We start from the raw sequence: 24,506 nt of genomic DNA, 5'->3' as shown, positions 1-24,506 counted from the left end.
AAGTAACTAAGTACATTTACTGCATACTGTGATGTACATTTTGAGTTTTTTTTTATTTGAATATTTCCAGTTCATGGTGTTCTATGCTTTTACTTTATCAGATTTCTGTAAGTCAGCAGTTCCACCAAAGAGACATTTCCCCTCTAAACCTCTCGAATGGATTCACTTAAATGACTGATTTTGAGATATATCATCAAAATTTGGGTGTCAGAGCTTTGTTTTCTTTCCTTTTCCATTTATCTCGCGACCCCTCAGACTTATCTGGTGACAAAGCTGAGCTGGCTCTGAAAGTGGGCCGGACTAAAGCTTTCTGTCAGAGGTGTTAACTCAAGTGTTTCCTCAGTGCTTTGCATTCAGGAGGAAAGAGGTCGAGGATGTCAGACGACCAAGGGATGATGGAGCTCGGGCTGAATGGAGCCTCAAAACACCAGGTACCTTCCTTCCCTCCTTCCTTCCTTCCTCGCTTCCTTCCTTTCCTGATGCTAATATCACACATTTTGGAAACATGTCAGTGTGACTTCTGCGCAAAGTGTTTCGGGCTGAATTCGCTGTTTTCAGTTAGCAGGTCCGGGCCAGCAGGGCGCCACCGTCAGCTTCCACAACATCCATTACAAGGTGACACTGGGAGGAGGCTGCCTGATCGGGAAGAAGAAGACCACCAAAGAAATCCTCAATGACCTCAAGTGAGTACACTGAAGTTTCTAAAACCACCACGCGGTGCAGTGAAACCAGTCCCTGAACAGCTTTTTAACATAAGCTATGTGCTTTGGTGCGTGGACAAGTCCTCATATCACACAGTGCTTCATGTTGAACCAGACACTGAACTGAGCAAGTCTGAGGAGAGACGCCAATCTGGTCTGTTTGGGTTGAGAATCAGAAGATTTCCAGAGTGAACTGAGTGGACTAAAACACACTTGTTACTGACTACATCAGCAGTTTTTAGCAGTGGAATGTGATGATTCATGGCGACTTACTTCCTTGTGAAAAGCTTATTTTAAAGACCACTACGGCCACAGAACAATCATAGCAGTCCTAATGTTCTACATAATTAGACAAGAGTTAATGTTGGCTGAGCAGGTGAGGAAAGGTGAAATTTGGGATGGAGGTGGGCGTGGTCACGTGGATGTGGGCTCCCTATATTTATGTCCCTCACCAGTTAAAAAAAAAAAAAAAAACTACATCAACCATAATTCATGCAGGCTACAGACTTTAATATAATAAAAGGTTGTACCTGTTAAGAGTCTGAGCTTTAGCCAATAGAGAACCAGTGTCACAGTGTCTGTCCATCTCTGCAGCTGGCAAGCATGCAAACAGTTAGCTCACAAAATATTTTGCGTAGATACACGTATGAATTTTGGTTTTCTGCTTTCTGGTGTAACCATACCTTTAGCGAGCTTGTTAGCTCTGTCGCTAATGGGACAATAAGTACACAGTTAATTTAAAGCACATATCTATACTATCGACTCCTGGATCATAAGGGTAAAATATTCCCTTTGGGGCAGCTTCTACTCTGACATAGGAGGTAAAATAAAACTGTATGTGTGAAACACAGCTAAGAAGCTACAACAGCTTCCTCCAGTTTGATTGGTCTGTAGCTCTTCCAAAGGTCAGAAGGTAGCTTGCTATTGGTCAGTGGTGTGAATTTAAGTGTCAAAGTTCACCACAGTTGAACTCAACAGAGCAAATTTGCTTGGATTTACTTCACCCCACAAGTTGACCCACCTGTGCTTCTGATTCCATTGAAATTTCATCACCTCACGTTTGGCGAAACCCAAACACAAAGACGCCTTCAGCCTCTGAGGACTGAAAGTTTGAGCTGAGTTCGGTGAACTGAGGCTGAACGCTCTGCATGTGCGCTTATTGTGTGTTTGTTTGTCTACGTGCCGACACGAGCCCACCGGGGAGGCAAACGTGACACGATCAAGGCCCACTCGGATCAAACACACACACACACACACACACACACACACACACACACACACACATTGGGAGGCGAAGGAAGGAAGTTTGCTTTGTGGAGAAACTCGGGTTCCCACTTTGCGTCTGCGACACACACACGCTTGTTAGAAAACAATGACTCCCGGCTTAAGCCAACAAACAGACTCAGTGGCAGGATGCCTCCAAACTGCCTCCAGACCTTTGAAAGTTGACTCAGTGAGAAAGTTCAGGCTGTTAAATCCAGAGAAACGTGTCGGCCTGAAGAAATCAGGTAAAACTTTGGATTGTTGCCTCGATAGTGGTGAAGATCGAAAAATATCTTATCCTGGGAAATATCTCAACATTTACGTCATTCATGTGTGGTTTTGAATGAAATAACTCAACTATTATTGGATGAGTTGCCATGAAAGTTTGATTGGTGATCATTTAACTTTTAATCGTGCCATCATCAGGTCGAAGTGAACCGTTTCCTTCAAGACTATTAGAACTCAGATTAAAGTGTGTTCTGCCTGTCTGTCTGTCTGTCTGTCTGTCTGTCCGTCTCTGAGTCGCCAGCATGTGATTACAAACCTTCAAGGTCTCTGATTATGCTTTCTTAGGAAAAAGAGTCTTTGATTATGGATGCATGTTATGAAAAATGCAATTGTTCAAAGTGCAGCGTGTGTGTTGGTATTTTATTGTTCAGTGTGTGTAATCATTGACCAGTCGGACTCAAAGTTGAAGGCTGGTTCAGGCTGAGCAGCTTGTACAGAAAGTTTTACAGAAGGAATTTACTGTTCTCACTATCTGCTGGTGTGAGAGCGATGCCGGTCGACTGTCCTGGCAGCTTGCTTTTTGTCCCGTGTGCTTTACAATCGTTTATGAGTGAGCATAGAACAGTTTTACCTTTTCTTTGGAGAAGCTAAGCACTGCAGCTTCTGTGGATGAAGTGCTTTTAGAAAACAGGCCATGAAGACAAGGCAAACAGAAAGAAAGACAAGAAAAGAGTGCTGAAAACAAACCACAGCGTCACGGTTTGCAGACCTGTGACCTGACAGACGCTGCTCAGGGGGAAGTGTCGCCCAGCGGTTTGTTAGCCTTAAAAAAAAAAAAAAAAACCCTTTCCGAACAGTTTCATAAAAAGTTCAAAAAAAAAAAAACCCTTAAACTGCAGTGTCACTGGATGAAATGTTGACAGTCAGTGTTGTGTGAACTTAAATTCTGCTGAATGAAGGACCTGACAGACGGGGGACGGGGTGAAATCCCTGAGTCAGCAAAAAGACGCAGAGATGAATCAAACTATTGTGAAACAGCTTCACCAAAAGCTGAACAGTCACCATTTTCTCAGTTCAGAAAACCACAAAAATCTCTTTCAGTTCCTCGAAAATGTGACGGCATGAAAGTTCACGAACAGTCGATTCACAGGAACGCAGAACTGAAAGCGCCTCGTCATTCCAGACAAACCATTTTAAACATCACAACCGAGGTGAATGAGCAACACGAGCAGACTGTTAGCTTAGCTTAGCACAAAGACTGCAAACAGGGGGAAACAGCTAGCCTAGTTCTGCCTCCCACCAGCATCTTAAAACACATTTTATCTGGTTTCATTGAGTGATTTCATGTTTTTCTGTCTCTCTTTGCTTTTGTGTTGAGCTAAGCTAACGGCTGCTAGCTGTAGCTTCGTATTTACTGCACAAACATGAGAGCGGGATCAACCTGCTCGTAAAACTCTCAGCAAGAAAGCGACTAAGCGCATTTCCCAAACTGTCAAACTGTTCCTTTGAAATGGTAAACGGATAAAGTAAAGGAGCGTATTTACATGGCAGCGTGCATCACAGTGTTCTCCAGGGGCTAAACAGCAAATCCTCATGTTTGAGGATGCAAATGTATCAACAAGAATCCTTTGAGCCGCAGTGTTAACTACAGTGAAAGTGAGTTTTATTCAAATTTGAGGGAAAATGTTTGGAAAACAGGTTTAACTTGTAAAAAAAATGGGGCATATTTGAATATTTGTGTCACATATGACCACGAATGACATGTTACATCCTCAGTTGCACATTAAAAAAACTGTGTTTCTCCTTCAACCTGCTGAGAAATAAAATATTTAGGAGGAAAAATGCAAAATGACAGAATGATAGAAACTCATACTGAATTTCTCCGCTCTTCATATTTCCTGTGTCTGTCAGTGGGATCATGAGGCCGGGTCTGAACGCCATCATGGGAGCGACGGGAAGCGGCAAGTCCTCGTGAGTGTCTTCATGTCCATCATCATGGACAGATAAAGCAGTTTCATTAGGTGTTGTGATGATGGAGGGTGTCTCGTACACCTTTTGTGATGGACGGACAGGAGCTTCTTTGACAGACGTCATGTCGTCTGCGGTTCAGGTTCCTGGATGTTCTGGCAGCCAGGAAGGACCCTACAGGCCTGACAGGAGAAGTTCTGATCGACGGAGCTCCTCAGCCACCAAACTTCAAGTGTCTGTCTGGATATGTGGTGCAGGTGGGTGAGACAGACGGGGAGACAGACAGGAAGTCAAATCTACAGACGCCAAGTCTGTGACAGGATCTGGCAGAACAGGTTGATTCAGGAGAGTTTCCTGCCGGGGGGGGGGGGGGGGGGCATGAACAATAAGAGCGGCTCCTCAGGACAAGTCTGGTTCAGACATGCTGCACACATTAAAGGTCAAAGGTCACACCACCAAACGTAAAATCTAACATGAAAAGATGTCCTTGAAATGAAAGAACGTCCATCAGCAGCTGATTTGATGTTGTGTTCGATGGTTTTTGTCTTCAGGACGACGTGGTGATGGGAACTCTGACGGTCAGAGAGAACTTCAGCTTCTCGGCGGCGCTGCGCCTCCCGACGTCCATCTCTCAGAGGGAGAAGGAGCAAAAAGTCAACACCCTGATCCAGGAGCTGGGCCTGGGCCGTGTGGCCGACTCCAAGGTGAGGAGAAAGGGAGGAAGAGAAAAGTAAACGACAAGAAGAGTTATAAAAAAAAGAGGTACGGAGGGAAGGTTCAAGGCAGAAACATGGAAAGAAAGAAAGAAAGAAAGAACGAAAGAAAGGATGGAAACACTGTATGAAAGAAGTAAAGAGAGGGAGGGCTACAGAAGGGAAGAAGGAAGAGGGTGAGGAAAAGTAAGGAAGGCAAGAATAACTGAAAAGAAAGAGGACAAAAAAGACAAGAAAAAGGAAAATGAGTGACAAACAAAGAAGAAAGAAACAAGGATGAAAAGAAGGAAAGACGAGGCGTAACGATGGTTTGGGAACGTCACCGAGGGTCCTCACAAGCATACAAGAACACACCTGTGTGTGTTTGTGCAGGTGGGCACTCAGCTGATTCGTGGAATCTCAGGTGGCGAGAGGAAGAGGACGAACATCGGCATGGAGCTGATCATCGACCCGCCCGTCCTCTTCCTGGACGAACCCACCACGGGCCTCGACTCCAACACGGCTAACTCAGTGCTGCTGCTGCTCAAAAGGTCTGCACACGCACACGCACACACACGCACACACACACGCACGCACGCGCGCGCGCGCGCGCACGCACGCACGCACGCACGCACACACACTCTCCGACCTGACCCTTAAAACCAAGTCTAATGCAGTGATGGACACACAGCAGCAGTTAGCGAGCGACGCAGAGCAGCCAGGTGTTGAACAGATTATTAGATTTATTGTTCACATTATACGACAGCGAGTTACAGCTGATCGCTTCACTGTAACTCAGCTGCTGTTGTTACGGAGAAGAAGCCGTGAAGGAAATGAGTACGCTCCCCGGATGTTTTCGGGCTTCAGCAGACTGATGAAGCTCAGCTGTTGGATGTTTTAAGTGACGTCCTCGCCTGAGGAGACTTTAACGTGTCCCCGTTGCTCCGTCAGGATGGCGAACCACGGCCGCACCATCATCCTGTCCATCCACCAGCCTCGATACTCCATCTACCGCCTGTTCGACAGCCTCACGCTGCTGGTCAACGGCAAACAGGTCCTCTGCTCGTTCACAGTGTTTCCAGCTTTTCTCATCATCCTTCAGCCCTTCATCGTCGTCATCCTCTTTCTTCTTTCATACAGCGGTTCATCTGTGTTTCTTTACCTCTCACCTCTTTCTGTTGTCTTTACCTGTTCTCCTTCCTTGATTTTCTCTCTTTTTCTTGGCTCCTCTCTCTTTCTCTTTCTCTTTCTTATTTCTTGCTCTTTGTTTTCTTTTTTTTGTTTATCTTTTTCTTTCTTTCTTTCGGTCTCGTTTTGCCGCCTTTTATCGTCTCTCTCTTTCTCGTCCCTCCTTATTGTTTGCTCTTTTCATCTCTTTGTTTCGTTTTTTGTCACTTTTCATTTCTCATCACTCATTCTTTTCCTTCTCGCCTCTAGAAAACACATGAGCTATTGTCATGCTTTCTGTTGAGTGGACTCTGTTAACACATGAATTCATGTTGTCATTGATTGAACCGCTCAGGTTTTCCACGGGCCGGCACAGAGAGCGCTGGAGTATTTCTCGGACATCGGTAGGAACGTGAAGTTTACTTTAATCCAGTGTAACGTGACCTGATGCAAAGGTGATGTATGTGATTCGGTTTGGAACTTCATTTCCCAGGATACACCTGTGAGCCCCACAACAACCCTGCTGACTTCTTCCTGGACATCATTAATGGAGACTTGATGGCCAACGCCCTCAGTGGCGACGATGACGGCACAGGTGTGTGTGTTCAGGTCAGATTTCATGTCAGGAAAAACTGGTTTCAAATAGTCCAACAGGGCTCATATAAACACAGTATTTTTGTATCTTTGAATTTATTTTTCCCTGTTTGTTTAATCTGAAGGGCTTTATTTGTTTGTTTGTTTGTTTGTTTGTTTACTCACTCACTCACTCACTCACTCACTCTCCAGAACCTGATTTAGAATCCATATCCAAGTCCAGACTGGGGGTCGAGGAAAAACTGGTGGAGGAATACAGAAACTGCTACTACTTCAAACAGACCCAAACAGAGCTGGGTGGGTACCCGAAAAAAACTTTATTATTTAAGTAAAAGTAGTAATACCACAGTGTAGAAAAAAGTCCTGCATTCAAAATTCTACTTAAGTAAAACTACAAAAGTATTAGCATTAAGGTACACAAAAGAAAACTACTCATTATTCAGAATGGACCATTTCAAGTAATGTAAATTATGTGAATGGTTGAAATGATGCATTCAAATGTAAATGTAAATCTCTGCAGTGTTTCAGCTGCTGGAGCTACTTTGAGTACACTTCATATACAGCTGGTAACTTGTGAATTTCCCCTGGGAGTCAACGTGACATATAGTGCAGTAGAAGTGTAAAGCTACATAAAATAGAAAGTACAAGTACCTTAAAATTGCACTTAAGTACTTTAGCAAATATTACTTTCCAACAATGGTGCAAGTTTTAGAGTAACAGTACAGATTCAAAGTGACATAGTACTCTACTCAAATCGAAACCATTGTCACCTCCTGCCTCTCAGAAAGGATAATGGAAGGGAAGCCGACTTCCAGGCCCTCTCACACCAGAATCATCACCTACAACACCAGCTTCCTGACCCAGTTCAGATGGGTTCTCAAGAGAACGTTCCGCAACCTCCTGCTCAACCCTCAGACCTCCATAGCTCAGGTATGAACATCGAGCAGGCTTCAGTCTTAAAAAGGCCATACTGACTTATATCAGTGTAAAGTGCAACTGTACGGGAATCAAACTTACATTTTTAAGTATTACGGTCGGCAGGTTCATCAGAAAGTGTAGAAAAGTGTGGCGGATTTTACGGTTTATGAACGGATGTTTTAAAGCCTAGAGTTTGTTCTACTGCTCAGCTTTTGTCCGTGACTGGAAATTCTTCCCAAAATTGGGACATCAATGTCAAAGAAGTGCAACTTGACAGCAGAAGTTTGATATTTTGAAAAATGTTTATTGGTTTTCTGGCCATGAGCTGGATGAGAAAATCAATACAACTCTCATATCCAATACAAGGCTATAGCTTAGCATAAAGACCCGGAAACAGGGGGGGACTGCTAACATGGCTACATCTGAAGCAGTAACATAACATCTTGATCTGTATCTCCTATGACTGGGAATTGTTCACAAATATAAAACTACATTTTCAGTCAGTTTTTGAAGTTAATATCGTGATGATGACCGAATAAAAAAGCTGGAGTTCAACTGCGCAGGCAGAATGAAAACAGTGCCCCCTTTATCTATTTTTAACTGTTTTTATTCCTCTTTATTTCATCTTATTGACTTCATTTTATTGTATTTATTCCCATGTGCTAAGCCTTTGCAACATTAAGAAAACTGCTATATAAATAAAGTTTATCATAACCATCATAATTCATTAAATAGAGAAAATCAGCAGGGTTTCAATCAGAAACCCAAGAACTGCAGTTGATTCCCAAAGATTCCCACCTCAGCCAGTTAACATGTTATGTGTAATTTGTTTAATCTGTACAACAACTGAATTGTAAAAACAAAACTTCTGTTTAGGTAGCGGTAACCGTGTTCCTCGCTCTGGTCATAGGAGCCCTTTTCTTTGACATCAAGGAGGATCAAACTGGAATTCAGAACAGGTATTCTATCCTACTCCACTCTGCTTTCATCCATTACATAATGTACAACAAAGTATTTGGTGCAACTTCATCAACAAGAGAGTTCTAACAGTTTTCGCCTTTTAATGTGAGAAGCATGTGTGTGTATACGTATCAATCTGTGTATTGATTGTTGTGTTTTCAGGTTCGGCGTTCTGTTCTTCGTCGTTGTGAATCAGTGTTTCAGCTCCCTCTCGTCTGCTGAACTCTTCATCTCTCAGAGAAAACTCTTCATGTGGGTTTGACACACAAACACGCACTTACTTATGACGACATGAGAAGATCGGTATCAATCTGTGCGGGATCACATTGTGGGCACTCCCTTCCCATCAGGTCCTCACAAGGTTAACGTTTTACTTTTAAGGAATCGTCCATTTCGCAACTTGATCGCAACTTGACTTTCTGAGAGTGAGAGAACGAGAAGATTGACATCAGTGTCATTTCTTGTGCTGGAGTCAGGACGTGGTTAGCTTAGCTTAGCATAAAGACTGGAAATGGAGGGAAGCTGCTAGCCTGGGTCTGGACGATGTTTGAAAATATGCCTACCAACACCTCTAAAGCTGATTTGTTTGTCTCATTCATTGAATTCCGATATATACAGAAATGTAAATGGACAAGTTAGAAACTTTGGAAAGCTATGTGCTAGTTTCACTGTTTTCAGTCTTTATGCTAAGCTATGTAACCACATCCAGACTCCAGCACAAGAAATGACACTGATGTCAATCTTGTTCATTCCCTCCGACAGACAAGCTGTTCCCTTAAGTCAAAAGTTTAACCTTGTGGGGACGTGAAATGTGTCCCCACAATGTGTTTAAGTATGCACACACATACTGTACATCTATGACATCATTGCCGTGACTCGTCAGCCTCTGTGTAGTTTGCAGGACCTCTCACAGTGTTGCACAATGAATAGGTCGTTTGCATATGACATCATGTCACTCTTTTGTTTCGCCGCGAACTGCAGATGGAGGGCAGGAAGTTATTTTCTCCATAGGAAACACTAAAACGGACTCAAAATGCCTGTTTTGTGTCTTCTACGGTTGCACAAATCAATCAAACCGAGAAACCACAAGGAGCTTTTATCAAGTACCAAAAGGGTGAAAAATGCCAAAAAAAAAAGGCAGAAAACGCCAGAAAAATGTCTTGTTAACCATCAGCAGTTGTGAGGAGCCGGGTCAGCTAATGATGTAACACTAGCTATTGTTTTAAATCTATGGTGATAGATTTAACTTGTTAAATCAATGTTAAGAGTTCACATAAGACAGCTGAACGTAAATAATGTACCGTCTTTCATGACAATCCATGTTTTTAGCGGCATTTCACCGGACCTTTCCGTGTAGTTAACCCAGCAAACAACCGCAGCGTAAATGACAACATTCAGCACCACAGTGCTGAACGTTTTTTGCTCAGTTAATCCACAGGATAATAAAAGCTAAACAACAGTCATCCTAGAGCACTCTGGTACTGAGGCCATCGACCCAAGTGCTAACAAGAAAGTTGTTTGCCTCCACACTTTTGTCAGTTCACCTGAAAAATGGCTCCTCTTCATAAGAGTCACATCCAACATATGTTCTGATTTTCTGTTCGTACATTTCTCTCTTAATTTCATAACAAGCACAAGAAGAACATTTCCTCCATCCGTCCATTGCGGTTTTCACTTCCTGCCCTCCATCTGAATTTAATGTCATGTGACTGCAAACAACCAAATCCAAATGATTCCTCTCAGTGTTTGAACTTCAAACTGATACCCGTCTGGCATTTGTGTTTTCCAGCGGTCACAAACTGCACAGATGAGGTTTATTAATAAAACTTTTGTTGTATTTTCAGTCACGAGTACATCAGCGGTTACTACAGGGTGTCTGTGTACTTCCTGTCTAAGGTCCTGTCCGACATAATCGCCCTGAGGACCATCCCCGCCATTGTGTTCAGCTGCGTGGCGTACTTCATGATTGGTGGGTAGCTATGCTATGTTGTGTGTCAGCAAAAAAATCTCTGGTTCCAGGTCCTCAAATGTGAGAATTTTTAATTTTTTGTAATTGAATTGAACTGTTTCGAGGAATTTACCTTCAAGCTTTGGTTACTTGTAAACTGACATTTTCCAGATTGCAAGATTAATCAATACATTAAAAAAAAAAAAAGAGGTTCATTGGTGATGGAAATGATCAGAAAATCATCGTCCTGTTTGTTGTCATCATTTACACTTCTTTTTATTAGCAAATAATATTTTTAGACTATTTGTTTGGAGGCATAGCCTATTTACAAATATTTTCACTTGAAATGTGTGTGTGCAGGTCTGAAGCCGACAGTTGAGGCCTTCTTCTCCTTCATGTTGACCATGGCTCTGGTCTCCTACACTGCCACCTCCATGGCTCTGGCCATCTCAGCCGACCAGACCGTGGTGGCGATTGCCAGCATTTTCATGACCATCACCACCGTATTCATGATGGTGATGTACACACGTGTCAACGCACAGCAGCGCAAAAACTTACATGTGCCATTAATGGACTGTTGTTTAAGTCCCGCCCCCCTTATTTACTGTTCATGCAGCTGTTAATCACTCCGTTCTCACACAGTTTATGATGTTTGCTGAGTCATTCAGAGCCGATATCGATCACATTTCTTAGATAAATCAGCTTCATACTTTGGTAACGGGGTTATTATCATCATGTTATTATCAAAGACTAATTTCATGCTCAGACGGTGTTTTTTTGGAACTTGCAGGCAGTTTTATGACCATGATCTGAAACCACCGTTCACATATGTTCTATATTATAGAAAACCTTAACAGCACCCAGACGCCATCACTGCTGTGTTGAAAAAAGAAGCACTTCACTGGAAATTTGACCTGTGAATCACTTTTTCTGCAGATCTTTGCAGGTTTGCTCGTGAACCTCCCCTCCATCGTCGGCTGGCTCGCTTGGTTGAAATACCTCAGTATTCCAAGATATGGCCTCAGCGTACGTACACACACCTTCTGCTCAGTTCCTGGAGCTGTAGCTTGATTTCATTCAGCTCGTGATGGTGATATTTGTGTCTCTCCAGGCTTTGCAGGTTAATGAGTTTTCTGGGCTGAACTTTTGTCAAGGCTTCAACAGCAGCAACATCCCACCTGGACTTGTGTAAGAAACACTGACACACAGCCAAGCCTGCGTATTTATGCCTAACGGTACCTGAATGGTAACTTATTTAAAGGACAGAATGACGTTCCAGAGATCTGTTTGTTTTTGTCAGTTTGCTAACCAGTCAGTCATTTGGTCATTTAAACCCCAAGTTAGTCAGTTATTAGCCTTCCTGCTTTGCTGCTGAGTAATAACTGGTAAGTTTGCTAGTTATGTCATTGGTTAGTTATGTTGGTAGTTTATTTTTTTTCTTAACTCATAAGGTGGCATGTTGATTTTTTTCAACATACTGTAGTATGTCGATAGATTATATATATTTTTTCAACATAAGGTAGTATGTCATAAAATTTTACTTTTTTGACACATACTATAGTGTGTCGTAAAATTGTACTTTTTTTGACATACTATAGTATGTCGAAAAATTTCTATTTTTTTTACATATACTATAGTATGTCGTAAAGTTTAAACTTTTTTCAACACATATAGTATGTCGTAATTTTTTCCTTTTTTGACACATACTATAGTATGTCGTAAAATTTTACTTTTTTTCATACACTATAGAATGTCGTTAAATTTTGTTTTTTTAAACACATACTATAGTATGTCGTAAAATTTTACTTTTTTTTAACACATATTATAATATGTCGTAAAATTGTACTTTTTTTGACACATACTATAGTATGTCGTAAAATTTTACTCTTTTTGACACATACTATGGTATGTCGAAAAAAAAATTATTTTTTTTGACACATACTATAGTATGTCGTAAAATTACAATTTTTTCACACACTATAGAATGTCGTTAAATTTTGTGTTTTTAAACACATACTATAGTATGTCATAAAATTTTACTCTTTTTGACACACATAGTATCTCGTAAAATTCTACTTTTTGACACATACTATAGTATGTCGTAAAATTTTCCTCTTTTTGACATACTATAGTATGTCGAAAAATTTTAATTTTTTAAAAACATACAAAAGTATGTTGTATAATTTTACTTTTTCAATACACATTATAGCATGTCGTAAAAGTTTACTCTTTTGGACACATATTATAGTATCTCGTAAAATTTTACTCTTTTTGACATACTATAGTATGTCGTAAAATTTTACTTTTTTAAACACATACTATAGTATGTCGTAAAATTTTACTCTTTTGGACACATATTATAGTATCTCGTAAAATTTTACTTTTTGACACACATAGTATGTCGTAAAATTTTTATTTTTTTAACACATACTATAGAATGTCGTTAAATTTTTTTTTAACACGTACTATAGTATGTTGTAAAATTTTACTCTTTCTGACACACTATGGTATGTCGTTAAATTTTGTTTTTTAAACACATAGTATAGTATGTCGTAAAATTTTACTCTTTTTGACACACATAGTATGTCGTAAAATTTTTATTTTTTTAACACATACTATAGAAAGTCGTTAATTTTTTTTAACACGTACTATAGTATGTTGTAAAATTTTACTCTTTTTGACACACTATGGTATGTCGTTAAATTTTGTTTTTTTAAACACATACTTTAGTATGTCGCAAAATGTTACTTTTTTGACACATTATAGTATCATTATAGCATTATGACATGCTATTTTTTAACTCATAGGATAGTGTTGATTTTTTTCCAACATACTGTACTATGTCAGTAGATTGTATTTTTATTTTTAACACGCACTGTAATATGTCGTTAAATTTTGTTTTTTTAACACATACTACAGTATGTCGTAAATTTGAATTTTTTTTAACACTTACTATAGTAAGTTATTGGATTTTATCTTTTTAACAAATAGGGTAGTAAGTCAGTTTTTTTCAACACAGTGTGTCATTAAATTTTTTTTTTAATACATACTGTAGTAAATCGTTAATTTTTCTAACATTTTTTTCAGTGTTGGTAGAGTAGATTTTTTGCAACATACTATAGTATGTCGTAAAATTTAACTTTTTTAATACATACTATAATATGTCATAGGTTTTGACATTTTTTAACACATACTATCATATGTTGCAACATGCTATTTTTTAACTCATAGGGAAGTATGTTGATTTTTTTTTCCAACATACTGTGGTATGTCGGTAGATTGTATTTTTTTAACACGCACTGTAATATGTCGTAAAATTCTACTTTTTTAAAGACATACTATAGTATGTCATAAAATTTTACTTTAACACATACTATAGTATGTCATAAAATTTGGATTTTTTTAATACATACTATATTATGTGGTAAATTTTTATTTTTTTAACACATTATAGTATGTCATAGAAATTTTACTTTTTTAAACATATACCATAGAATGTCGTTAAATTTTACTTTAACACATACTACAGAATATCGTTAAATTTTGTTTTTTTTGTTCTTTTTGATATATACTATAGTATGTTGTAAAATTGTACTTTTTTTAACACATTAAAGTATGTTGTAAAATTTTACTTTTTTGACATACTATAGTATGTCGAAAATCTTTTTAATTTTTTTTAACAAATACTATAGTATGTTGTAAAATTGTACTTTTTTAACACATTAAAGTATGTTGTAAAATTTTACTTTTTTAACATATTATAGTATGCCGTAAAATTTTACTTTTTTGAACACATACTATAGTATGTCATAAAATTTTACTTTTTTGACACATACTATAGTGTGTCATAAAATTTTACTTTTTGACACATAGGACGTCGTAAAATTTTCCTTTTTGACACATACTATAGTATGTCGAAATTTTTTTTATTTTTTTGACACATATTATAGTGTGTTGTAAAATTGCAATTTTTTCACATTATAGAATGTCGTTAAATTTTGTGTTTTTAAACACATACCATAGTATGTCATAAAATTTTACTCTCTCACACACATTATAGTACGTCGTAAAATTTTACGCTTTTTGACACACATAGTATGTCGAAAATTTTTTATTTTTTCAACACATACAAAAGTATGTTGTATAATTTTACTTTTTTTAACATACTATAGAATATCGTTAAATTTTGTTTTTTTCACACATTATAGTATGTCGTAAAATTTTACTTTTTTTTACACATAGTATCTCGTAAAATTCTACTTTCTGACACATACTATATTATGTCGTAAAATTTTTCTCTTTTTGACACATACTATAGTATGTCGAAAATTTAAATTTTTTTAAAACATACAAAAGTATGTTATATAATTTTACTTTTTCAACACACATTATAGTATGTCGTAAAAATGTACTTTTTTCACACACTATAGTATGCCGTAAAATTTTACTCTTTTTGACACACATTATAGTATGTCGTAAAATTTTACTTTTTTAAACACATACTATAGTATGTCGTAAAATTTTACTCTTTTGGACACATATTGTAGTATCTCATAAAATTTTACTCTTTTTGAAACACTCTAGTATGTCGTAAAATTTTACGCTTTTTGACACACATAGTATGTCATAAAATTTTTATTTTTTCAACACATACAAAAGTATGTTGTATAATTTTACTTTTTTTAACATACTATAGAATATCGTTAAATTTTGTTTTTTTCACACATTATAGTATGTCGTAAAATTTTACTTTTTTTTTTACACATAGTATCTCGTAAAATTCTACTTTCTGACACATACTATAGTATGTCTTAGAATTTTACTCTTTTGACACATACTATAGTATGTCGAAAATTTTTAATTTTTTTAAAACATACAAAAGTATGTTATATAATTTTACTTTTTCAACACACATTATAGTATGTCCTAAAAATGTACTTTTTTCACACACTATAGTATGCCGTAAAATTTTACTCTTTTTGACACACATTATAGTATGTCGTAAAATTTTACTTTTTTAAACACATACTATAGTATGTCGTAAAATTTTACTCTTTTGGACACATATTATAGCATCTCGTAAAATTTTACTCTTTTTGAAACACTCTAGTATGTCGTAAGATTTTACTCTTTTTGACACATAGTATGTCGTAAAATTTTTATTTTTTTAACAAATACTATAGAATGTCGTTACATTTTTTTTAACACGTACTATAGTATGTTGTGAAATTTTACTCTTTTTGACACACTATGGTATGTCGTTAAATTTTGTTTTTTTAAACACATACTATAGTATGTCGTAAAATGTTACTATTTTTGACACATATAGTATCTTGTAAAATTTTTCTTTTTGACTCATGCTATAGTATGTCGTAAAATTTTACTTTTTTATACACATACTATAGTATGTCGTAAAATGTTACTTTTTTTGACACATATTATAGTATCTTGTAAAATTTTACTTTTTGACATGTACTATAGTATGTCGTAAAATTTTACTCTTTTTGACACATACTATAGTATGTCATAAAATTGTAAATTTTTTCACACACTGTAGAATGTCGTTAAATTTTGTGTTTTTAAACACATACTATAGTATGTCATAAAATATTACTCTTTCTGACACACATTATAGTATGTCGTAAAATTTTACTCTTTTTGACACATATTATAGTATCTCATAAAATTTTACTCTTTTTGACACATATTATAGTATCTTGTAAAATTTTACTCTTTTTGACACATTATAGTATCTCATAAAATTTTACTTTTTGACACATACTATAGTATGTTGTGACATGCTATTGTTTCACTCATAGGGAAGTATGTTGATTTTTTTTCCAATATACTGTAGTATGTCGGTGATTGTATTTTTTTAACACATAGTACAGTATTTCGTAAATTTGAATTTTTTAAACACAAGTTATGGAATTTTATTTTTTTAACAAATAGGTTAGTAAGTCGATTTTTTTCAACACAGTATGTCATTAAATGTATTTTTTTAACACATACTGTAGTAAATCGTGAATTTTTTTAACACACATATAGTACTATGCTGATTTTTTTCAATGTTGGTAGATTGTATAGTTTTTTTTAACAATCTATAGTATGTCGTAAATTTTTATTTTTTTAACACATACTATAGTATGTCATTGAATTTTATTTTTTGAACAAACAGGGTAGTAAGTCGATTTTTTTTTCAACACAATGTGTTGAATGTATTTTTTTTACACATACTGTAGTAAATTGTTAATTTTTTTAACACACATACAGTAGTATGCTGATTTTTTTCAGTGTTGATAGATTATATATTTTATTCAACATACTACAATATGTCGTGAAATTTTACTTTTTTTCAACACATATTGTAGTATGTTGTGACATGCTATTTTTTAACTCATAGGGTAGTATGTCAATTATTTTTCAACATATGGAAGTGTGTCGTAAATTTTTATTTTTTTAACACGTACTATAGTATGTCATTGAATTTTTTTTAACACATACTCTAGTATGGCGTAATTTTTTTTTTTTTAACACATACTATAGTATGTCAATGAATTTTTTTTTAACTTATATGGTAGCATGTTGGTAGATTGTATAATGCATACAATTTGCCAGTTTACTAGTTAAATCAATTATTTAGCTAAAAGGTTAGCTAGTTGTTTAAAAGTGTGCCAAGTGGTTAGTCCATGTGATTGACATGTGGTTGGTTAGTTATTTACCAGAGCTCAATTTAAGCTGTATATGTAAATAATTATGAATATTAAATTACATTTCTACTAATAGATTGCCCTGAATCCTCCACACGGGTCCTTTAAGGTTCAAGTCTGTTGGTTTGGGCTACAGATGCTTGGTTACTAAAAGACGAGCCTATTGATTTGCAACATAGGAACTCTTCTGTAGTTGAAGTTAACTCTTTCAAGTTTCTGCTTCAATGCATGGATCAAAGGCTTCCAGTCAGGCAGAGATCACTCACTCTGGGATCTAGTGGTTTATTTGGTGATTGAGGAACCTTTGTGTTGTGTTCCAGTTGCACAGGGGAGGAGTTTCTGACGGAGCAGGGTGTGGATTACTCCATCTGGGGCTTCTGGCAGAACCACATGGCTTTGGGCATCATGATTTTCTGCTTTCTCACGATCACTTACCTCAAACTGCGCTTCATCAGGAAGTTCACCTAGACCTTCATCAGCGCCACATCACCGTCATCAACGTCATCCTCATCACTGCATTGTCACCATGGTAGCTTAATGTAAACAGCTCAGGAATGTCTTTGTACTTTTTTCCAGATATGATGTGATGTTTTTTTTTTTTTTAAATTCCAGCTCAGTTAGCTTGTTCTCTTTCAGTTTCAGCTGATTCATGTGATAAAATAAGTCATCCTCCAGATCTCTAACATTGATCAGTTGTTTGTAAAATAAATATTTGTTGTTTATGGAGATGTACTGACAAGTTTGTAATTGTTTGCACTCCTCACTAACACCAAAGTGCTTCAGTGTATTAACTAACAATGAACTGCGACGTGATTTTTGCACTTTAAAGTTCAGAAAGACGTGATTTTCTCCACAAATACAAGCAGTTTATATTTATGAATTTTTATAAAATAAAACACTGAAATTGCATTTTGAATGTGTTTTTTTCATTTTCAATATTATTTTTCTTGCTCGCATCTGTGATTTCGACATCAGTTTAATGGAAACTGGCTCAGGGGATGAGCCCTGAGGGTCAAAACACATCTCTTTTGAATCATTCTGGGGCTTTTCTGAGCACCTCCAACATTATCTCACAGTCTTCATCTGCAGAGGGAGTTTGCCAGTTATCATGTGACAAAAGCTTGTGATAACTGGTGTCATGACGACATCTGAGCAAACTTCATCTGCTGATAAAGACCACGAGATGTGGTTGAAAGCTGTAAGTGGACCTTGAGCTAATAATTTGTCTTAGATTGCGAAGTCCCTTCAGGCACATTTGAGATAAAACTGACCTTATTTCCCTTTCAGCAACATTTAGCCTGAAACTTTGGGCTTTTAGGTCAAACTTTAAACAGACCAAAACTTGTCGCACAACTTCAGTTTAAGTAGAAAATGTTAAAGATGGAAGACTAAGAGTCAACAGCCATGCTAGCAGCTCTGTGAGTCAGTGCTTAAGGAACAGTGCTGCTGTGAGCTAAATGCTAATCTCTGGCTAGAATGACAGCAATTCGTCCGATGTGCCGGTGGAATTTAGAGGTTAGCTTCTTAGCATGCTAACAATTAACTAGCATTAAACTCAAAGGAGAACTAAGGCGGATGGGAATGGCGTGAGTTCAGCAGGTATTTAGTCTAGAATTTAGCTAATTTTGACCCGATGATGGTGCTAAATAAAAAAGTTATTACAATTCATCCTCAGGGGACCATGAATGTCTGAACCAAATTTCTTGGTTATCCATCCAATAGTTGTTGAGACATTTCACTGGAAATCATAAATGTAAACCCCATGGTGGCGCTGGAGGAAACATGAGGTCACGCCAATCCATCCAACACATGCTAACATATTTCAGCCTGATCCAAAGCGAACAGCACAGCTATCCACACGTCCGTGCTGCCAGCTGCTAAAAGCAATGTGCCTTTTGTTTGTTTACAACATGATACTGGGAGAGGATCATTAACTCAAACACGTGCACACACGAGATTAGAGCACCACGGTTGGCTGAAAAGTAGGCGTGTGTGTGTGTGTATGTAAGCAGACACTCGCCTCCATAGCGACTGTGGCTATAAACAGTCCCAGCACGCACACACGTGTGTGATGTTACGAAACTTTGAGCTGCAGTTGAGTAACATCAGTCATGGCTGGAGGGATACAGGTGGGGGTTAGACACACACTTTGTGTTGGGGTGTGTTCAGGGGAATCTTGGTGTGGGAGGTGAACGAGGACCTAAATGTTTCCATAAACGTGCTGCTGAGCAAGGCAGTGACTGATCGACTGCTGAGACAGAATACACTAAAACACACCAATGTAACACTGATAATTTCTCTATGAAGACTACAGTGACAGACTAAATAAAAATAGTGGAGATTTGAAAGTTGAAGACGAGGGTTTATGGTTCAGGTTTATGGATGTCATACACTCATAATTATGTCATAAATGTTATTGTACTTTGACATCTGTGTATTGTTTTGCTTATCATCTTGGCTGCAGTGAGAAACCTAAATCATAAAACATCATGCTGGCAGGTAGAAAACTGAAGTCACGACTGGATCCCTGACGGACTGAACCACAGTATCACGGTGATAATTTCTCTTTCCGTCATCATACAGATCAAATGAGGCTGAGACGTTGCTTCACTTATCTCAGCTGGAACAAATTACACAAGCTATCACGAGGTTTAGGAAGTCGTTAAAGGAAACTCCAGGTTTCCCTGCCAGGTTTGCCTCAGGCTCACTGACTCCAAACAGGAAGCACTGACTGCTCCTGTTCATTCAATAAATCTGCTCCATCGCAGTGGATGAGAAGCTACAAAACACCGATATCAGGACACAAGCCTTCATATTTAGAAAATCTATATTTCACATTTATTAATGAATAGACGTGAAATTAAATATTGTTTCTCAAAAGAAGCTAACAGCTGGTTATGTTTGTGGGTAGAAGCTAAACAAATTTGAATCGACTGAACAAGAATTTGGTTTGACGTAATGCAACTTTACTGGATTTAGTGGTCAGCTGATCATTTGCTAAGCCCCTCCCCTGAGCAGCAAAGTTGTCCAATCATATGCTAATGATGTAACTGACATTATCTGGTCAAACATTATTGGCCTAACATTTTGTTATTTTTGTGGAAATGTAATTTTAAACCTTCCCAGTTGACATCATTGTTAACCAGCATTTATGTGTTCACTCTAAATGTGTCATATGTTAGCAAGCTAATGTTAGCTTTGTCTAAGTTAGCTTTGTCTAAGTTAGCTACTCTCAGTGTAAATAGCTTTTAGCAATAGCGATGGTCCAATCATAACTTAGTAACTGTATCGAAAGACAGCAGACTGTATGCTTTGGAATTCATCCACTTTTTTGTTTTTTGAACAAATCTGTTAATGAATGTATTAAACAGTGTGTTTATCTGCTCCAACATATTACTGCAAAGAAATGCATGTTCAGCTGACTAGCTTACGAGTATTGAGCATCCAGCCCTACCTTCATTAACTAACTACATTTTTGGGGGGGTGTTACATTAACGTTAAAAAAAAGCAGTGGAAGCCAGTTTTTGATGCTGTCAGAGTTTAGGCTAACATTAGCGCATTTGTCTACACTCCAGCAACATTAACATCAAGAAAGTGCAGTGTTTTCCAAACTTAGCAGCTATTCCATTCCGTTTCCATGTAACTTTGAGGAAAAACAAGATAGCTTTACGTATACATAAGAGTCCGATCTAACATTTTCCCAACATTTACTGATTAAACTAGATTAAAACAATGCTAATATCTGCTCACATTATCCATTTCATCTGGTGCATTTTCTAGGTTGTTGTATGATTTTTCTCAACTGTGCAGAAACACTATTTATTATCCATGTTGGCAACAGAATTTCTATAAACTGTATATCTGTGCATATACAAAGACCTATCACTTCTCAAGCACAATACAATATATGACATTAGTAGATTTTCTCATAAGAATATTGGCAATCGTACTTTTTAAGGGCAGCAGGGCATGTAGTATTTTTCTAATCCGTACATAATGTACATATACATAGTTGTTTTCTATTCTGTATCTTGTTCCCTTTTCTTTAATCTCGGCACCTTCTGTGTCACTGTTTTTGTTTTTTGTAATAATTTTGGAGACCATATCCAAGCAATGCGTGTTAGCTTAATTTGCTAGCTAGCTCCACCTGAAAGAATCTGCTGGGATAGTTGTTGTTTCAGATGGGAATGAGCAGATGTTTCCTCAGTCTGAAATCAAGAAACCACTGATTCACAAACTGCTAAGAATTATTAGTGTATATGTGCCATTTTTTAACACTAAAGCTTGAGACAGTTACTGGATTACTGGAATTTGCAGTAAGTGAAAATAAGTGAAAACAATAAATAAGTGAACTGAGTGTGAAACGTGAGTGAGAAACAGGGCGTTGCTGGTGGTTGCGGCTCCGCCAACCAATGAATAGAGTTTTAAAAAGCAGTGAGGATTAAGTCTGTTGCAACTCTGAACCACAAACCGTGACAGATCTGCTCAGACAAAACTGCACAGTCTAGACATTATCAGTCTTTTCCCTTCATCTCTCCACTCCCTTTAATCCTCCACCTTCCTCATCTCAAGTCTTCTTCAGTCAGTCTGCAGTCTGTCCTCCTTAAACACTTTCGTTTTCTAGTCTTGGCTTTCTTTCTTTTTCACTCTGTTCTTTGTCGGCTGTTTTCCTCCAGCTATAGTCATGCCCTGCAGCTCCTCAGCTCTGCCTCTCTTTATTATCCTCATCCTCAGAGTTCAGAGCATCAGCTTGAATCACGGTGAGTACTGGCATGCTTGTCTTAATCTGGACAATCTCTTTCTGATCGCAACCCAGTTTTAATTTGTACTTCAAAAGATAAGATAAAAAAGCAAACAGCTGCCATAACTGGACCTTTGACATTAGCTTTGCCACAAAGAAAAGACAAGAGAACAACACACCTTAGACCTGTCATCATGAAATATGCAGTAATGACTGACAGATCAGGTAGCAGAACAGACACCTTAATGTACACAGAAATGCACATTAACAGGCTGCAGCACCTGTTGACCTCAGTACAGGTGAGCTAAAGGTTCACAGTAAAAAAGCAGTCGGTATGGTTTTCAGGTTTTTGAAAAGCAGCCGTGGTCTTTAAGACCATGAATCCTATCCTATCTTATTGATTTATTATCAAAAAATATTAATTATTGTTCTGATTCATTAATTGTGTAGTCTGTTTAGTCTCAAAAGGCTCAAGAAATGCTGAATCACAAATTACCAGGATCCAGTTCCTCACATTTGAATAACTATACGCAGCAAACGTGTTTTGTTCCATTTAATGATTTGTTATTTTCATAAATGTTATGGATACTTGGTTGATTTTGGGGGACAATAACATCCCACACCCTGAGCATGCTCAGGGTGTGATGCCCCTCTAAGACAGAATAATGAAACTAGAGATATGCTAAATAAAGTTTCACCATTAAAAGAAGAAAAGGGAACATCAGCTCTGTCCAATCAAATGTCACTGTAGTCTAGTTTTAGGGAGACATAATAACTTAATATCCAAACCTTTGTAAATAGCAGTATTTGTATAGTTCATGAATGAGTGGGAAACATCTGGTTATGCTTTCTGAATGGACATCATTTAGTTCCCTCACCAGCTGTTTTATGTCATTTCTGTTAACTGTAATTTAAAATCTTTACACCCTTATTAAACAGCATTTATTTGTTTTACTTTTCACTCTAAAAAGGTGGTATATTAGCTAGCTAATGTTAGCTCTGTCAGCTGGTTCACCAGGCAGGTACTGGGTTTAAATAATTAGGGTCTATTCAATTCTGGCTTGATTGGACAAGCTGTTTTGAAATGTGGAGCATTTTTCTCGTCTGAAGAACAACTTTTTCACTCAGCAGCGTTCATGTCTGACAGTGAACTCTTGAGGAGATATGTTGTTCTCTAGTCACAGTCTAGGTGTTGGCCACTTGTATATTAACAACATAAACACAATGAAAACAACTTTTGAACCAAAGCACAAGTTAGTTCCTGAATGAACACAAATGAACTACAGTTCCAAAAACCACCCTAAGTGAACTCCTAATGAACAACTTCTAACGTCTCTCCATCAGCTCGGTCCTTCTCTTTGCTGCCTTTTGATCTCCCAGAGATCGATGGCTCTGCTGTGGACATCTGCAGGATTTTCTCTGATTCTAAACCCAACACCGCCACAACCACAGCTGCAACAACTCTAACCACAACTACACTCACCACCAGGAAGGTAATCACTCTGAAGAGTTAGCTGTAGCTTCACTTTGTCCCTAAAACACTTAAGATTGACGATACAATCCTCCAAAATCACCGATTCACTCAATGCTTCTCAAGGCTAGCAAGCTAGCTAACTAGCTACAACTCACGTATACTTGTTATGTGTTAAGCATTATTACAAGATATTTGTTTCAAGGATGACATACTTGTAACATGCATTTACAAAGAGGTACACAGGTGGAACATGGTTTTCCCATGTGCTGCTGTATAAGGTGAAATTGTCGTGCACGTGTGCACCAGAAGCCATCGTTTTTTCATTAAAAAGCAAAAATGTCAACCTCATGATGGCGCTAGATCTCTTATGTGTTTTCCAGCAGGTGGTGGCCACAACCAAAAAGCCAGCCATCCAATCACCACCAAGGAAACCAAACACCAAACACACCGACTCACCAATCAGGCCACTGCCAGCTCCAGCAGGATCAGTCACTGACAGCCACTCCAACCCTATCAACAGCCTCCTCTACCTCCTCCTGGCCAGTAGCAAACAACATGCAGCTGGTTCCCTCCCAGGGTTCAACAGTTTAATCTCTCAGCCAATAAGAGGGCTTCCTCACAGAGGTTACAGTACGTCGTCAGAAAGTGATGAATTCGCTGCAGCCTTGCTGAAGAGAATCGGCAGAAGGGAGGAGAAAAGATGGAAAATGAGTTCATCAGAGGACTCGAGTGATGAGTCTTGAAATGATGCATTTTTGAATTATAGTTTTTAAAAGCTCAGCGAGAGAAGATCGGAAAGACAGAGAATCTTTGACAGATTAGCACACCTGCTGGTACCCTCTGGAAACGGTTCCTCTAAAAACATCACAAATCCCAAGATCACCATGAAATAAAGCAGCCAGTAAAGGTTTTCATGAGAGGCCAAATGTTGCACCGACATAAACCAAAACCAACCAATTAAAGCTTCTTTGTTCATATAATCTAAAACTTCTGCAGTAATGTTCTGTTTGTTGAATAATTCTGAAATAAGTGTTCACATGTGAATGACCTGTTTGCTGCTTTATGAAGGTGTGATATGATGAAACAAACCTTTGATCAACTGTCTTTAATAAAATTGTCATACATTCTCTTTTTGGACCAAA

At 37.8% G+C, this 24,506-nt stretch overlaps 2 protein-coding genes across 2 annotated transcripts; both read left to right on the top strand.

The window, feature by feature from the left end:
- Window positions 1–327: 327 nt before the first annotated feature.
- Window positions 328–18,057, top strand: LOC143317044 (broad substrate specificity ATP-binding cassette transporter ABCG2-like). Its single transcript, XM_076724969.1, has 18 exons — window positions 328–431; window positions 559–683; window positions 4,104–4,163; window positions 4,303–4,417; window positions 4,712–4,864; window positions 5,246–5,403; window positions 5,804–5,906; window positions 6,375–6,423; window positions 6,513–6,614; window positions 6,806–6,910; window positions 7,398–7,543; window positions 8,408–8,490; window positions 8,654–8,743; window positions 10,336–10,460; window positions 10,800–10,954; window positions 11,376–11,465; window positions 11,551–11,627; window positions 17,470–18,057. Exons 1-18 carry the CDS (start codon window positions 375–377, stop codon window positions 17,615–17,617), a joined length of 1,941 nt encoding a protein of 646 aa, XP_076581084.1. The 5' UTR covers window positions 328–374; the 3' UTR covers window positions 17,618–18,057.
- A 3,723-nt stretch (window positions 18,058–21,780) lies between these two features.
- LOC143317435 (uncharacterized) lies at window positions 21,781–24,107 on the top strand. Its single transcript, XM_076725589.1, has 3 exons — window positions 21,781–21,909; window positions 23,235–23,383; window positions 23,748–24,107. The coding sequence occupies exons 1-3, from the start codon at window positions 21,834–21,836 to the stop codon at window positions 24,105–24,107; spliced, it is 585 nt and encodes a 194-aa protein (XP_076581704.1). The 5' UTR covers window positions 21,781–21,833.
- The last annotated feature ends 399 nt before the right edge of the window (window positions 24,108–24,506 follow it).

Source organism: Chaetodon auriga, chromosome 24, assembly GCF_051107435.1.
Source record: "Chaetodon auriga isolate fChaAug3 chromosome 24, fChaAug3.hap1, whole genome shotgun sequence".
NCBI classification, from domain to species: domain Eukaryota; kingdom Metazoa; phylum Chordata; class Actinopteri; order Chaetodontiformes; family Chaetodontidae; genus Chaetodon; species Chaetodon auriga.
Note: the sequence above shows the minus strand (reverse complement) of the source record. Positions and strands in the feature narration are given on the sequence as shown.